The sequence below is a fragment of the Mauremys mutica genome, chromosome 8, assembly GCF_020497125.1.
Source record: "Mauremys mutica isolate MM-2020 ecotype Southern chromosome 8, ASM2049712v1, whole genome shotgun sequence".
NCBI classification, from domain to species: domain Eukaryota; kingdom Metazoa; phylum Chordata; order Testudines; family Geoemydidae; genus Mauremys; species Mauremys mutica.
The window spans coordinates 33,439,931-33,456,122 of record NC_059079.1 but is presented as its reverse complement, the minus strand read 5'-3'; the positions used below and the strand labels follow the sequence as shown (position 1 = coordinate 33,456,122).

The 16,192-nt window shown below is 41.4% G+C and overlaps 2 protein-coding genes across 11 annotated transcripts in view; one reads left to right on the top strand and one right to left on the bottom strand.

Moving 5' to 3' along the window:
* Positions 1-2,918, top strand: part of GLMN (glomulin, FKBP associated protein) — a 37,922-nt gene extending 35,004 nt beyond the window's left edge. For all 3 annotated transcript variants that reach the window (XM_045028618.1, XM_045028620.1, XM_045028619.1), the window contains exons 18-19: positions 1,852-1,934; positions 2,095-2,918. In XM_045028618.1, coding sequence (XP_044884553.1) covers positions 1,852-1,934; positions 2,095-2,190 — 179 coding nt within the window. In that variant the 3' untranslated portion in view covers positions 2,191-2,918. The remainder of the gene's footprint in view (positions 1-1,851; positions 1,935-2,094) is intronic.
* A 413-nt stretch (positions 2,919-3,331) lies between these two features.
* Positions 3,332-15,685, bottom strand: C8H1orf146 (chromosome 8 C1orf146 homolog). Of its 8 annotated transcripts, none has more exons than XM_045028623.1 (6): positions 15,579-15,685; positions 14,122-14,259; positions 12,320-12,413; positions 10,667-10,835; positions 5,844-5,922; positions 3,332-3,465 (listed from the first exon to the last, which is right to left on the bottom strand). In XM_045028623.1, the coding sequence occupies exons 2-6, from the start codon at positions 14,203-14,205 to the stop codon at positions 3,346-3,348; spliced, it is 546 nt and encodes a 181-aa protein (XP_044884558.1). In that variant the 5' UTR covers positions 14,206-14,259; positions 15,579-15,685; the 3' UTR covers positions 3,332-3,345. The 8 variants fall into 8 exon arrangements, with proteins under 8 accessions (XP_044884558.1, XP_044884559.1, XP_044884563.1 ...); XM_045028624.1 differs by having other exon boundaries at positions 15,561-15,683; XM_045028628.1 differs by having other exon boundaries at positions 14,122-14,213; positions 15,561-15,641.
* Between the last annotated feature and the right edge of the window lie 507 nt (positions 15,686-16,192).

The window sequence follows — 16,192 nt, the reverse complement described above, 5'->3', positions numbered from 1 at the left end:
TAGGCTTTCTTCAGTTTTTCATCCAATATGGACTATTTACCAATTAAAAGTAGCCATTATTCAGGGTCTGTTTACTTCCAAGTGCACATACATATAAGCCTTCTGGAAGCTAATAGAAAAATACATGTGATTTGGAGATTGTTTCAACATGAGTGATGTCATGTGGACATTCAAAAATTGCTCTGCACTGTTACTTCTAACTTAGTGTTCATGCTTTAAAGTATTTTTGAGCGGTAGAGCAGGTATGTGAACTACTAGATACAATATTAAGTCCTGAAATATTACATTTTACATTTTTGTTATATTTGACACACAGGGTAAGATTCTGTGCTGGGCCTCTCAGAGGCCCAATAGGACTGGGACCCAATGTGGTTTTGAGCCCCCTATGCACACTTCTGAGCTTGCGCTGCACCATGGCCTCTCATGCAGTTTACACAGCCCTGGCTGCCCGTGGCATGCAGTGCTGCCCAGAATCTCACTAGTGCTATGGTCTCACCCCAGTATGCCCTCTGGAGGAGGGCTCATGAGAGGTTCCTCTGAAGGCAGCCTGTGATTGTCTTCCTTAGTTTCTACAGCAAGCTGAATCTGAGGCTTTTGAGAGCACCTTTTTGCCTCTCTGACCCTTTCACCTGGTATGAAGAGGCCAGAGTGGAGGTGAAGATCTCACCCATAATATCAATGGGATAGTAAAACTAAACCATTACCAGGATACTGTAAGTAAGACTTCATTGTTCTGGTAAGCAGCAAAGAATCCTGTGGCACCTTATAGACTAACAGACATTTTGCAGCCCGAGCTTTCGTGGGTGAATACCCACTTCGTCGGATGCGAGTAGTGGAAATTTCCAGGGGCAGGTATATATATGCAAGCAAGAAGCAAGCTAGAGATAACAAGGTTAGTACAATCAGGGAGGAAGAGGCCCTGTTCTAGCAGTTGAGGTGTGAAAACCAAGGGAGGAGAAACTGGTTCTGTAGTTGGCAAGCTACCTCGTTATCTCTAGCTTGCTTCTTGCTTGCATATATATACCTGCCCCTGGAAATTTCCACTACTCGCATCCGACGAAGTGGGTATTCACCCACGAAAGATCATGCTGCAAAATGTCTGTTAGTCTATAAGGTGCCACAGGATTCTTTGCTGCTTTTACAGATTCAGACTAACCCGGCTACCCCTCTGATACTTGTTCTGGTAAGTTACAAGTACTAAGTTTAATAAGAGATACTATTTTCCTCAGTTTCCAGAACTGCCCTTGCAGCCTTCAGAAGCAATACAAACCAAGAAAGGGGGATGGATTAAATATGGAGAAGCTAACAGCCTTTGCTTAAACAATAAAATTAATATCTAAGTGGTAGATAAATTAAATCATGGCATCGGACCTTCGCCTGCCATCTTTTTACATGTGTAACTATCCATTATTCAAAGAAAGTTTGTTGTATAAAAAAAATGGATGACAGGATTGTGCTGTGGGAACTCTTGCATTTTTCCATTTTATGTGACCTGCAGCTTCATAAAATTGTCTTGTACTGCAATATAATAGACCTCTTGCTATTTTACTATAGTACAAGATTTATCTCTTGAAACTCATCTAGTAATAGTTCATATGCAACACTTACTATAAAGGACAGCCCAATAGCTTAGTAATGCAGTGACCTGCCATATGGAAAACTAAAGCTATAGGAGCCACCTCAGGTCTACATTCTGTTACAATTCAGCGTCCTCCATTCTTAGCTCTTGACCAATCACTAGATACACACATTTAACAATTTAGAATTTCTAACTGTAATAGAATGAAGATGTTAATTTAAAAATTAGATGGAACACCCTGCTGCTCTATAATATGTTGTTTTATTTTACAGAATCTTACAATTCTAAAGCAGTTTGTTCTGTAACAGTTGCTGGGGAAAAGATGCCTAACATGACCACTGAAATGCAACTTCAGGTGAGTTTATACCTTTTTCCAAAGTTATGCAAATGCATTTAGACAGTTGTTTTTTTTGTTTTGTTTTTTTACCTGAAGGCAAGTGTACGTTTAGAGCTGACTGGGAAAAAAAATGTCATTGTGCTAATATAAATAACAAGAATTTTTCTTGACATTTCAGGTTCTACATTCAGCTCTTTTCACATTTGATTTAATAGAAAGTGTTCTGGCCCGAGTAGAAGAACTCATCGAAGTGAAAATAAAAACCATAACATAACATAAATATTGGCGGTCAAATGAAGCACTTGATGTCCTAAATCCAGTGGGTTTTTAATGCTTGCAATACATTAAGACGTTAGTCATTATGACTTTACTTGAAAGAGACATTATGAAGCTTTAAACAAGTCTGTTGAAGAATTATTTATAAAAGGCTGTTAGAATACTTGCAACTGATGTTCTTTACATGTCTTTACTGTAGAATCTGATTAATGGAAATAGACAATGTACTAATTTCAACAAAATATCCCAAGTTACCCTCTCATTGAGTTTGCAGCAGTTTTGCTAGAGTTGGAAATTTCATCTGCTTGGCATAAGATAATTATATTTTATTAACCTTTGGAGATGAGAGGATGTTTTTGGTGTGTAGAAATAGCCTTATGTTTGCATTACCTAGAACCCAATAATAATGTTTGGAAAGTTTTGAGATCCGCAGATGTGTAAATACTAGTTATTATTACTGCAATTAATATTGCCAACCATACTTCTAGATTAATAAAGACTGACTGTGAATCAGGACTGTCCATACTGGAGATCTGAGCATAGGGATTTGAGGACAAGGGGAAGCCATGCTTCAAAAACAAGATAAGTTTAGAACTTTCCACAGTGAAAGGTAATATACATAAACAAGACAGGAAGCATATTTTTTGTAAAGAGAAACAAGAATACAATTCAGTGCAAAAGTTGTTAATGCATAATATGGTCTAAAATATATGGAACTTGGGGGAATCTACTCTAGGATCATTTTGATTATTCTTATCCTCCCTAACTATGAAGAAGCTCCCAAAGAGGTGTTTAAATGTTTTGGAAAATAACATCACTTTGCAATCAAGCTGAAGGTAAGGCACTTGCTTTTTAATGATGTTTTATTTAAATTGCCCAAATTGTAAAAACAAAACATATATAGGATTTAAAAAAAATCCCTTAACTTTTCTCCAAGTTAGCAAATGTGGTATAACTCGCACTATATAGCATTGAATATCACAATAAATGTTATGTAAATTTTCATTTAATGCATTAATTATATACACAAATATTTTTAAACTGACCATTTTTTGTACAGTTGCTGTATTTTTTTGAACAGACAAGAAAAGCATTTGTATTTTGTTTAGAAATGTAACTCCAGAAGTTTTGAATAAATCTGTTTGGTACTAAGTTAGTTACAATCCAACTGGATCTTGTGAAGCATTTTCCAAACTGGACTCTGGTCTATGATCTGGGCTTTTGCCATGAACATTCTGTAGCGAATGTTGTCTATGTGTGGTTTGCAGGTGATCTTAAAAGGAAAAAGAAATATGTGACACTACTTACAAATATTTTGATTAAAAGAGAATTAGATAGTTTGGGTAAAGAAATACTGAATCATTTAGTCTTAATATAGTACAACTGGAAATTACGAAGAGACTGAGACCAGATTCTCTAAACTGGATATCTGGGGGTGAGGGATAAACAAAGGTAACTGGGCAAGCTGCATTGGGGTGCCAGGTTGATCCTAAAGCACAACTTAAAGCAGCTGTGGGACTGCTTTGTTCATATTCTAATAACATCCCACAAGGGGTGTCAAGGTTCCTTCCCCACTCTAGACTTTAGAGTACAGATATGAGGACCTGCATGTGAACTCCTAAACTGAATTACCAGCTTAGATCTGGTTTTGCTGCCACCACTCCCAAATACTAGCTCCCTTCCCTGGATAGTCTTGAGAGACTTCTTCACCAAGTTCCTGGTGAACACCGATCCAACTCCTTAGATCTTAACACAAGGAGAATTTAACCATCCCCCGTCCTTTCCCCCAACAATTCCTGGTGAGTCCAGATCCAGTCCCCTTGGATCTTAAAACAAGGAAAAATCAATCAGGTTCTTAAAAAGAAGGCTTTTAATTAAAGAAAGAAAGGTAAAAATCATCTCTGTAAAATTAGAATGGAAAATAACTTTACAGGGTAATCAAATTCATAGAGCCCAGAGGAACCCCCTCTAGCCTTTGGTTCAAAGCTACAGCAAACAGAGGTAAATCCTCTTAGCAAAAAGGAACATTTACAAGTTGAGAAAATGAAGATAAAACTAACACGCCTTGCTTGGCTGTTACTTACAAGTTTGAAATATGAGAGACTGGTTCAGAAAGATTTGGAGAGCATGGATTGATGTTTGGTCCCTCTTAGTCCCAAGAGCAAACAACCCCAAAAACAAAGAGCACAAAAACAAAAGCCTTCCCCTCACCAAAATTTGAAAGTATCTTGTCCCCTTATTGGTTCTTTGGGTCAGGTGTCAGCCAGGTTACCTGAGCTTCTTAACCCTTTACAGGTAAAAGGATTTTCGTGTCTCTGGCCAGGAGGGATTTTATAGTATTGTACACAGGAGGGCTGTTCCCTTCCCTTTATAGTTATGACAAGGGGTTGTTACAGCTGCCAAAGATAGGCTAAATATTGTTGCTCCCTGGCCACCCCTCCTGCACTGGGGACAGGGAGGAGTGAAATGGCAGTCATTATGCATGTTGTACTTCAGCTGGCATTCCCCAGATGGGGGAATCTTGAGGTAGCTTATTCAACTGGCTTGTGATTGCTTTGCACTGGCAAACTAGTGCAAGTTGACCCCAGCAGGGGTCAGGTTCTGGCCTTAAGATTTAGAACTATATTTTCATGGCCATAAATAGATCTGGGACTCATGCTAACATCCCTTACATGGAACTCCCATTGAAGTCATTGGGACATTAGTGCAGATCAAGTGCAGGCGAGTTTCAAATGTATAGGATCAGCAGTAGGCTGAATTAGGATATGGTGCAGAACAGATTTCACAAAAAGCTAGAGGTCTGACGTACAATGGTTACTATTAAGATGTCAACATGAGATGCCACCGTTGTTTTATAGACTCTAGAATAGAAAATAATTGCAGTATCTTATGCCAGAATATTGTATTGGTAAATGCTAATTTTTTATACAGTGACCACTTATGAAAAGGATAAAATGCAAACTAATATCTGGTTTGTGCTATTCCTTTTATTTTTGTTACATTATTGGAGTGCCATTCATACTCTTATAATTAACGTTGACTCAGCATTTCTGTAGAAAAATCATTAAATAATTCCTGCATATGCATTAATCTTTTCAAAGAAAATTCTTGTTTACTTAAGCATGTAGGATGTGTGGCAGTTGCACAGATATAAAGAACACAAATGGCTCTGTTGTAGTTGCTAGTCTATAGAATAGAGTTATACAAGTAAATCTATTATTGATTGACGTCCACAAGCTGCTATAGTCTTTAGGTTAATAATTTACTTTAAGAAGACCTTCAATATTTACAGCCTGATTTTGATTTCATGCTAGTTTTACGCTAATAAATGAATGGAGTCACTCCTGATTTACAGTGGCAAGTGAGAGTAGAATTAGGCCCTAGAGCTCGATCATTCATCTTTATAGATGCTAATAAGACCTTTTAAAGCTATTGTTGATAATAGTTTGAAACAAACATTTGAACTACAACATCAGACTTCGGCTTGTGTTCTTAGAACAGTAGGTATTGTTGGGACTCTGATCAATGTAACAGTAAGCTACAAACTCAGTTAAGGACAAAAAATTTATTTTGTGATTCATTGTTTTTATTAATGTATTTTTTAAAAAACTTTCATGGGTAATATTTGTTAATATATACCACAAGACTTACCTTTGCTATACTTAGCATGAGTTTAACTGTTTCAGCAGTGTTATGAACTGGAATTACACGTAAATTACTGCCCAGGAATCTGCACATCAGAATAACCATGATTACATTTAAAATATATATTTACAGTACACTGCAGCTTAAGGCTGAAAAACCCCTCTCACATTATCAGAATAATATTTCTCCATCCAAGCATTTCCCACAATTCTGGACGTCTTGGCTACCGTCCTCTCTCTGCATCTCATGGAGGCAGTGTTTTGGCACCACATGGTCTGGCCATATCTCTTCTGCTCCTGCTTGCTGCCAGATTCTCTGCCTCCACAGCAGCAGACAGTGGCAGTTTCTTTGCCTCCTGCCCTTACTACTTCTATTTTAACTTTTCTACCCAGTTTTTTGGGCAGCGGGGAGCATTCCTCTTTTTCCTTGGGTCAGTTAACCTCTGCGGGGTTTAACTGTCCCTGAGCTTTCACTGCAGCATCTCCCTGCTTGCTCCTAGAACATAAGAACATAAGGAAGGCCGTACCAGGTCAGACCAAAGGTCCATCTAGCCCAGTATCTGTCTACCGACAGTGGCCAATGCCAGGTGCCCCAGAGGGAGTGAATCTAACAGGCAATGATCAAGTGATCTCTCTCCTGCCATTCATCTCCATCCTCTGACGAACAGAGGCTAGGGACACCATTCTTACCCATTCTGGCTAATAGCCATTTATGGACTTAGCCACCATGAATTTATCCAGTCCCCTTTTAAACATTGTTATAGTCCTAGCCTTCACAACCTCCTCAGGTAAGGAGTTCCACAAGTTGACTGTGCGCTGCACTTCTTTCCTACCAAACTTTTGTTTCATAACCATCGCTATATCTCACTACTTCCCAGACGTCCAGAATTGTAGGAGATGCTGGGCTGCAGAAAAGAAAATTTCTTACCAATAATTCCCTTCCTGCTAGCAGCATCTCCCACAATTCTACCCATCCTGGTACGGGTCATGAGTCAAGGGTCAGATATTAAGTGGAATTGTTACCATATGGACTGTTGTCCTTGGTCTAATGTGCATAAGTACTTCATTATCTCTGGAACATTTTTTAATGATTATATGCAAATTTTACAGCTTGGGAATAATTTATCTGGCAGCAAACAGAAGCACAGGGTGTGTGTCCAGAACATGTGGCACCATAACACTGATCTGCCTCTGTGAGCTGTACAGAGGGGAGCAGCCCAGATGTCCAGAATTGTGGGAGACATTGCTACCAGAAAGGAAATTATCAGTAAGAAATTTTCCAATCCTACTTCCTACACTCCCCAGCAGTGCATGCAGAGAGTTTGGGATTATTATTATTTTTTTTTTTAAAGGCAAATGGAGGGTTGACACTATTCTTACACCCCTCTTCCCCCCCACCCCCGCCCGCCCCGGCACCTCTTCTTCCTGTATTTTATGAGGTGTTACAGGAGAGAAGCTCCCTTCTTTCTCTGGAATGCTTAGTGACAGAGCCCCAAGCCCTATTCCACTTTGGTTGAGACCAAGATCCTTCAGCATTTATGTGCACAGGAAGGATTGAGACTGTAAGCACTGCTTTGCCATGCCATTTGCAGAATTAGTTTTAACTCTCAAAATGCCAGTAGGCAAGTGGATTTGGTGAGGATGGTGGTAGATTACAATCAGGTGTCCGAAAACACTGAGCAAAAGGAATAGGTTTAAATCTAAACTCCCATACCTTGTTACCACACTATCCAGACAGAACGAGCTACCTGTCAGTTAGTTATACACAAAACAAGAGCATAATCCTGATAAAAATTTCACTTTAAACACACAAGTTTATGAAGGGGCAGGAAATTTTCACTGCTTCTGTCTGCAATATCTATTCTAGGGATAAATGGGACTTTAGTATTTCGCCCCTCTCAATCCACCACTTCTGATAAGTAGTACATCCAATGACATCTTTACAAAAGGGTCTATTATAGGTTTTAGTTACTCAAGCTGGAACTTAGCAGTGAAATAGAGGCAAGAAGGTTTAGAAACCTAAACTTACAGAAACACTTGCACAGATTTTGCTTTCCAGAATAGTGCTAAAATACTCTAGAGACTATGTCTACACTAGAGACCTTACAGCGGCACAGAAGTACCCACCAACACAACTGTGCTGCTGTAAGATCTCTTGTGTAGCCTCTCTATGCCGACGGGAGAGAGCTCTCCTGCTGACATAGTTAGACCACCCACAACAAGCAGCAGCAGCTATGTCAGCAGAAGAGGCTGTCCCACCAACATAGTGCTATGCACGCTACCACTTATGCTAGCGAAACTTATGTTGCTCAGGAGGGTGTTTTTTCCCACCCTGAGTGACATAAGTTTAGCCAATGTAAGTGGTAGTGTAGACATGGCCTAAATGTGAAGAATCAGGGTGACATGGGATGAGAATGCTTTAGAATAATCAAAGGTTTAATCCAAATAAGAAGCCAGCTGTTCAGATACTTATGGCTCCTGGGATCCTCCTTGTGACTATGGGTAAGTTTTAAAAACTGGTGAACAAACATTTGTTAAATATTTCTTAATGCAGACAAGACTTGTTACAGGGGAGAGTTGTGGTTTTTAGAAATTAAAGAAAAATAGCAACATTTTCCAGTCAGTGTTACAAACTTAGAAAAAAGAATCACTAAATATATTACGTAGCACTGAAGTGATTGAAGAAAGTGTTACTTGTCATGCTTTCAAGAGTGTCCCATGCTGTCAGGTTGACTGTGACATGTCAAAATAATTCTGATAGCATTGTTTTGGACATTCTCTATTAATAAGACAAACCAATGTTACAAACATTAGCCTCTGGCTAATTTTCCACTAGATGAGCAAAATCAAATTCACCTGTGTGACGATTTGAGAAATCTGTCTGTAGCACTTATGAATTCTGGTTGATATTATGAAGTTGTTACTATGTAAAATTGCTGTATCATGGAATGCCTCTAGGTCTGTGAATCCAGACCAAGAATAAGAGCAGATTGTTAAGGACTATCAGCATCTGAATAGGTCTTACTTGAGAAGAACAAAGGAGTTACTGCATACTAGGAGAAACTAGTTCTCCAACTTCCCTCACTAGTTTTTTGTTTGTTTTTTGGGTGGAGGGGTGTTGGGTGTGTGTGTGTCTAGCATTTGGAGAGTGGGAAATCCAAAATACAGGATGAAGACACCAAAGTGTTGAGGGCAGCCTCTAAAAACCATAGCGGGTGAAAACACACAGGAAAGAAGAAGGGGATGGATTAGCCTAGGTGAGATACGGGTCCATATTTCAGAATGCAAGCCATGCCATTGCAGCAGAAGGATTCTAGATGCCCCTGACAACTCTGACCCCAGCCCAAAGGGTGCTCTGGAGTGGTGAGGAAACAGACAGGGAAATGCATATACAATTTATTATTTTTGTATAGAGGTGAGTATTTCTCATGTGATTAGGTAAAAAGCAATGGTGTTTAAAATCCTGTGCAAAGTGTCTGTGTTTTATATGTTACACTGTAGGCCCAGGAGACCCACACAGCTAAAGTTCTGGGATGGGGTGAATTTAAATTCTGGGTGGAAGTCTAAGGGCTTAGCACCAATGGCAAATTTAGAGTTAGTGGGTCCCTGTGCGCAGCTTTATCCCCCCCGCCCCCCGCTCCCTTGGAACATTCTCTTATCCCCCCACACGTTTTTCACTCTTTTTTTCCTTCATCCTCCTCCTATATTATAATTAATGGAAAGTAAATGAAAATAAAATGAGGTACCTTGGTTGGGGTGCAGGGGTCGGGCTTTGGGAGGGAGTTTGCGTGCTGGGTGCGGGCTCTGGGCTGGGGCTTTGGGTATGGGAGGGGTGAGGGATCAGACTCTGGGAGAAAGTTTGAGTGTGAGCTCTGGGCTGGGGCAGGAGGTTAGGGTGTTGGAGGAGGGCAGGGAGGCAGTGCTTACCTTGGGCGGTGTGGCTCCCAAAGCAACTGGTGCACACACTCCTTTGGCAGCAGCTCATCCATGTGAGGCAGGAGCAGGTGCTCTCCATGCACCGCTGCCCTCAGGTGCTGCCCGTGCAGCTTCCATTGCCTCAGTTCCTGGGCAATGGGAGCTGTGGAGTCGGCGCTCAGGGCAGGGGCAGCACACAGAGAGAGAGACACACACACACACGTGGGGCCACTGGGCTGCTGCTTCCGGGAGCAGCGCAGTGCAGAGGGCAGGAGGCAGAGCAGGCAGGGAGCCACCTTAGCTCTGCAGCTGGCATGTCTCTGTGCGTCCCTTTGGGGGGAGGGTGGCAGCGGGTCTCCATGTGCTGGCAGGGGCAGTGCATGGCGTCGCCTCCCCCTCCACCAGGGGTGCACAGAGACATGCCAGCAACCAGCCACTGGCCACGGCATGCAGGCAGCCTGCCTGCCTGAGCCCTGTTGCGCCACTGGCCGGGACTCGGGGAGGTTGTCAGATGAGATTTGTCCTGCATTTTGTGGGACCTCCCCTGTTGGTGGCCCCGTGCCAATGCACAGCTTGTTTCATAGTAAATTGGCTCCTGCTTAGCACTGTTTCTAAGGACTGGGTAATGAGCTGTGAGGTTGCAGCTCTCAGGAGGGGGATACTAGACAGAGGCGCTGAACCCTGAGCATGTGCCTAGGAACCCTAAGACAGAGACAGTGCCTTGGCTCTGTTGAGACTCTGGAGGCTTAAAACACCTGAGGATTCAGCCATTGGATCACCTCACAGCAGTCTGGCAAGTGTCCAGCTTGGCAGGACCTTTGAAAATCTGTATATAGGACATTTGTGCAACTATTCATTAATATTACATCTCATTATTCTTTAGTAATAAAAATACTGATCCAATTAAAGACATACCTTTTCTGAATCCTGAACATTAAATCCCATTCTTTTGGTCCATGCAAGGCAGCTGACAAAAGCAAAAAACTATTCCGATGAATGTTTATGAACTTCTCAGTTCTGCCTAAAAACAGTTCTCCTCCTGTCTTAAATAAGTCTTGTGTGTCTGCCAATAGAAATGCAATGCCTAGAGAAGAAATTGATTTACAATGTAAGCTCAGTTTGTTACTTCAAGCTAGTAATGAGGTTTAGTCTTCTAACTACCAAGTCATCAATAAGCAGAACTCCCAACTCAAGCATTACTTTAGAAGGCAAAGGAATATAAAATGTGAGTCAATTCACTACCTTGGCAGTAACGTGCAAGCCAGTGGGGATGGCCAGAAGGAAATAATGTCACAAATTGAACAGCAGCAGCTGCAGTCACCAGCTTCAGATTTGGTCATCGAAAAATCTACAATTTAAGACCAAACTACAAGTTTTCAACTTAAATGTTATTTCCATATTAACATATGGATGGGAAATCTTGAAATCCACAAACGATAGAGACAAATTCTAGGTATTTAATGGGATGAATTTATAACAATTGCCAAGATTAGTGCAACTTCAACAAACCTTTATCTCTAAAGTTATGCAGAAAAGAAGCTAGAAATATGTGGGGAACAGCTTAAGAACAAGGAGCATCTGCAATGGCAGATGTGCCATTGGGCACCTGAAGGAACACGCAAAAGGGGCCAACTGAAAGAATCCCTTTGTCAAACAGTCCTCAGACAGGGAAACTTGTGAGACTTAGCAACATGCAGGACATGGAAAGAGCAGCTCAGGTTAGACAGGTGTGGTGGAAACTTATCCATGCCCCATGCGATGTTGATGGCAAAGGCTTCAAATTCAGAATAAGCAGAACTATTTTGCCTAAATGTCACTTTAGTGGTTTAAGGTGCTGTTCTATTCTGAAAAGCAACTGTAGAAATAGTAATGTGGGGTTTTATGTTTGTTGCCTCAGTTATTTCCTCGTCAAATTGGCTCATTTTACAGAGAATTTTTTTTATAACTGCTAGCTCAGCAAATTTGACTTAGAAGATTACGGTCAAGCTAGTTTTCTTTTCACACATTGTCACCAGTAGTAAAAGTTTTGCTGGCTGAATTACACTTTAGTGATATTTGTGCAGTGATATTGTCTCAGCTAGATTCACTCAGGTGTGACTGGGATTCAGTAAACAATTTGATTATTGCACAGAAGGAATAGAATCCAACTCAGGTCACTCTTAGATGAATGGCTTAAGTAAAGCTAATAAGATTAAATAACAGCAGATTTAAAAAAAAATCACAAAAATCATTAGGTACACATAAGGGGCTGTTCTATCAAGTAAGATGACATTTTATATAGTCACTTTTCAGAGTACAACTGCACTTTAATGCAATAACTAGTATCTGATTTCTATTCACAGCCCCTCCTCTCCTCACTTCCACTCTTTTCTAATGGCCTCTTGAAAAAGAAAATACCTTGGCACTTTCACATCCACCATTCCAAACTGTCTGACATTTCTGCAATGCAGCTTTTGTACAGTTTCTTAGGTCTGCTCTGTGCTACTGCAAGAGGAGCTGCTCCTATACCCCATTAGAATTTCTGGTGAGTTCTTTAAGAAATATGTACTGCAATTCAATTTACTGTACCAGAAAGAGAAAAAATCATGGATCCATTTTCCACCGAATCTGAATATCGAACTCTGTGGTGTTGACTCTGTAGAGATTCTGAAATTTCATGACTCTAAATAAATGTAAAAAATGTATTTTAAAACATGCTTCCAATCATATCAATTGGACTCTTAAAACAGAGTCTGACTGTTAAAAGGTCTTTAGTACCTTTAGTTTAGAAAATATTTTTACTCCAGTAGCAGTAATGACTTTAAACATTTTAATTTAACTTTTGCATAATGATGAGAATATGAAATATTTGCATAGCTGCAACAATGATTTAGGTGTGAAATAATGGGGTGACAATCTTCTAATGTTTTTTACCTCTTCCAGCCAGTCTACATTCATTTTGTTACAGGAAACACTTGCATAATACACAAGGAAACGTCACAAACAACATTTTACAGTCAAATCTTTGTTTTTAAAAAGGGATGCACAGAAGGAAGATTTTCAGACAGTAGAAATGTACACACTAGGTGTTTGCCTGCCTGCAATTAAGTAGACTGGTTTGAATGAATCAATATGGATGTCAACATTTGACTTGAAGGACAGATAGATCAGAAAAAACTGCTCTGGACAACATCCTTACCACGGGAGCTTCATGGCAGAATACAAACTGCTTAGGAAAGCAAGATAACACTATGCAACAATGTCTTCTGAAGAATGGGGTGGACTTGTACATATTTTTCAACCTGCAGGTTGAATTTTCTAGTGTTCTAGAAAAAAAATCTCAAACAATCGCACACATTCTGGACTGACTTTAACACGCTCAAATCAGACTTCAGTCTCCTCAAGAATCTGAATTTTAAACCAAAAATTGTGCACTCATATTTGAATCTCTTAACTTATTACTGTAATCTATCCAAAGTATTAATACTGTATAATGGAAGAGATAGTCTTCAGGGGGGAATCTAGAAGACGACAACATCCTTGCTGGAATGACTTACATTGATCAGCTGAAAAAAAAATCCATATAGTAGAATCAGTGCAATATAAAAAGAAAGACATGGGTTAGGAAAACATTTAACTCACAACAGCAGGTGGCAGAAATACTGAACTGATACCAAACATGAAGGGAAAAGGCATAAGAAAAAAACATGAAGAAAAAGGTAGGTCTATGGTAGCAGCAGGTTTACCAGGTAAGTGACACACATTTTCCTATATCTGTTATATACTTTAGCATTGCATAAAATATTTTCCTGTTATAAAATCTTGGAAATCCTTGACAGTTGGTTCAATATTAGTGAATCAGTTGCTGCAGTTGACCTGAGGAGCCAATTTTCTAATGTGTCGGGGATGCTGCACCTGTTCCCCCAAAGCCCCACTCCCACCCCACCTCCTCCTACCCTCACTCTGCCCCCGTTCTCCCCCACCCGGCCTCTTCTCACTTTGTTGTACCCCCACCCCACGCATGTCCTGCCCTCACTCCTCCCTAGGATGACCAGATAGCAAGTGTGAAAAATCGGGACAGAGTGGGGGGGAGGGGTAATAGGCGCCTATATCAGAAAAAGCCCTGAATATTGTGACTGTCTGTATAAAATCGGGACATCTGGTCACTCTACTTCTCTCCTTCTCCCAGCGCTTCCTGAGCTGATCATGGCAGGCGGGAGGCACTGGGCAGCAGGGGGAGGCACTGATTGGCATGGCTGCCAGAGGGTGGGAGGTGCTGTGGGGAGGGGAAGGAGCTGATTAGGGGGGCTGCCGGTGAGTTGGGTGCTCCAGCCTCAGAGCATCCACGAAGCTGGTGCCTATGCAGTTCACCAATAACTGGTATACAGTACCTGGAGAGCTGAACTCATGATAACTGTTGTTATCCATCTTGCCTTTTCCTGCCCACCACTTTCTGCCATTGTCACAGGAGTCATTAATACTTCTGCAATGAAATCTCTGGTAAAACTTTCCAAAAAGCTTAAAGAAAACTAGCAACAGAGAGAGAGAGAGAGAACAGAAATGTCAACCACCAACTGAAGAGAGCACAGCTGTAATAAAGGACACTCATTAATGGTGCTTGGTCAAGGCACCAGGGGTGCATAAAGACCCCAACTGAAATCAGGGCCACAGTGCATGCCCTGGGCATTTTACAAACACAGAGTAAGAGATAATTCCGGCTCTGAAGAGCTTACACTCTAAATCCACAAGGCAGACCATGGGTGGGAGAAAGAGCTACAAGCAGATTATTGGGAGCTGAAGCGCAGAGAGATCAGCTGACTTGGCCAAGGTCATGTATAAAGTCTGTGGCAGAGCCACCAGCCCAAAGATTTCACAATCCAAAATCTAATGTGTTAGCTTTGAACTAACAATTACACTAATATGAACTGATTTTTTTTTTATTATTGTTTTGGAGAAATGTTCTTACAAGTCATATAAATATTCTGTATCTGCCCAAGTGTGGTTGTTAATAAACACTGTAAATATTGTTCTCAAAGGAATCTGTTGTATCTATGACAGTTTTCTTGTTACAACTGTCCTACCATTCAGATGGCTGAGGTGAGAAAGACTAAAGAGAACTCTGCTTTGAAACATGTCAGCAGCGTTTCTAACAAGCCAGTTTCCTTCCAAAACCTATGGAGAGGTTCACTGACTTGGCAAAAGTCCCAGTGAAATGCTGGCAGAGCCTGGCTTAGAATTTAGGATTTCCTGATGTTTTATAAAATAATTACACAGCAGGGAGTGTAGCAGGGCTAAGTATGCTTCCTTCACATGACACAACTGGGAGTGAGACCATCATGAAATGATTCAGTGGATAAATTTTTCAAAAGTGCCTACATTCTTTAGGGACCGAAATCCCATTTTCAAAAGCCAGTTTTGCCATTTTGGGCCATTTTCACATAGGTGCTTTTGAAGGTGTTACCTCAGGTCTCCCCCGTGGCACAGTGCATCTCACTAAGCTTCTGAGCTGACCCATCGCCCTTGTTTGTATTTGTATTTTTGAAAGCTATGTCTAGGTCATGCCCTCTTCATCTGGGGTAACTTTACACAGCTGGGAGGAGGTTGAGGGGCCTAGGCAGCCACATGAGGAAGCCCTGAATCCTCCAGCCTAGCTCTGCCATCAATCTGCTGTGATACTTTTGCCAGTCACTGAACCGCTCTGTGCCTCAGCTCCCACCTGTGAAAAGGGGATGAGGCTTTTGCTCTACCTCACAGGAGGGTTGTGAGGCCTGCTTTGTAAAGCTGTGGGTAAGCTCAACCCGGTCCCATGTGAGGCCTGGTATCAGGCTACCTTTGGGGATGTTTCTACCTTTCCCAGTTAGAGGCCACCCTCATCAGGTCTTCTATTTTAAAGAACACAACAAGGCACAGCCCACAGCCCCCTGTGAGGCCTCCTAGCCACCCCTCCCCCACAACACTGTGCCTGTCAGAAGGCACTCGGAAGGCGGGACTTGGGTGTCTAAGGCAGCTCGAGATTGGCTGGCACTCCATGCGCAGAGGCGTCAGATGAGTCAGTGCTGTGGGCCCACTGTTTGAGCAAGAACTAGCTCACGGGTCTGCCAAGGGGAGGCAGAGGAAGAAAGGGATTAACTGGAATTTTGAGCCTTCTAGCCCCTCGGGTTATGACCTAACTAATTCTGCCCTTTTGAAAGGCCTGGCTTCGTGGCTGCTACTGAAGCAAGTGGAAATGTAGCAGGCAGAATTTGGGCCTGTGTTTGAGGGCTCCTCCCTCCTTTTGGTACCACAGCCACTGGCCCCTGGACCAAGTCATGGAGTAACTTGAGACTTTCCTCTCAGGTGACATGCCCCAATTCAAACCCAACGTCCCTCTGTGATTCGGGAAGTTCAAAAGAAAAAGCAAATAAACTGCAATTATTTTATCACCGGGAAGATAATCTCTACCTGTATGTGAAACAGGAAAAT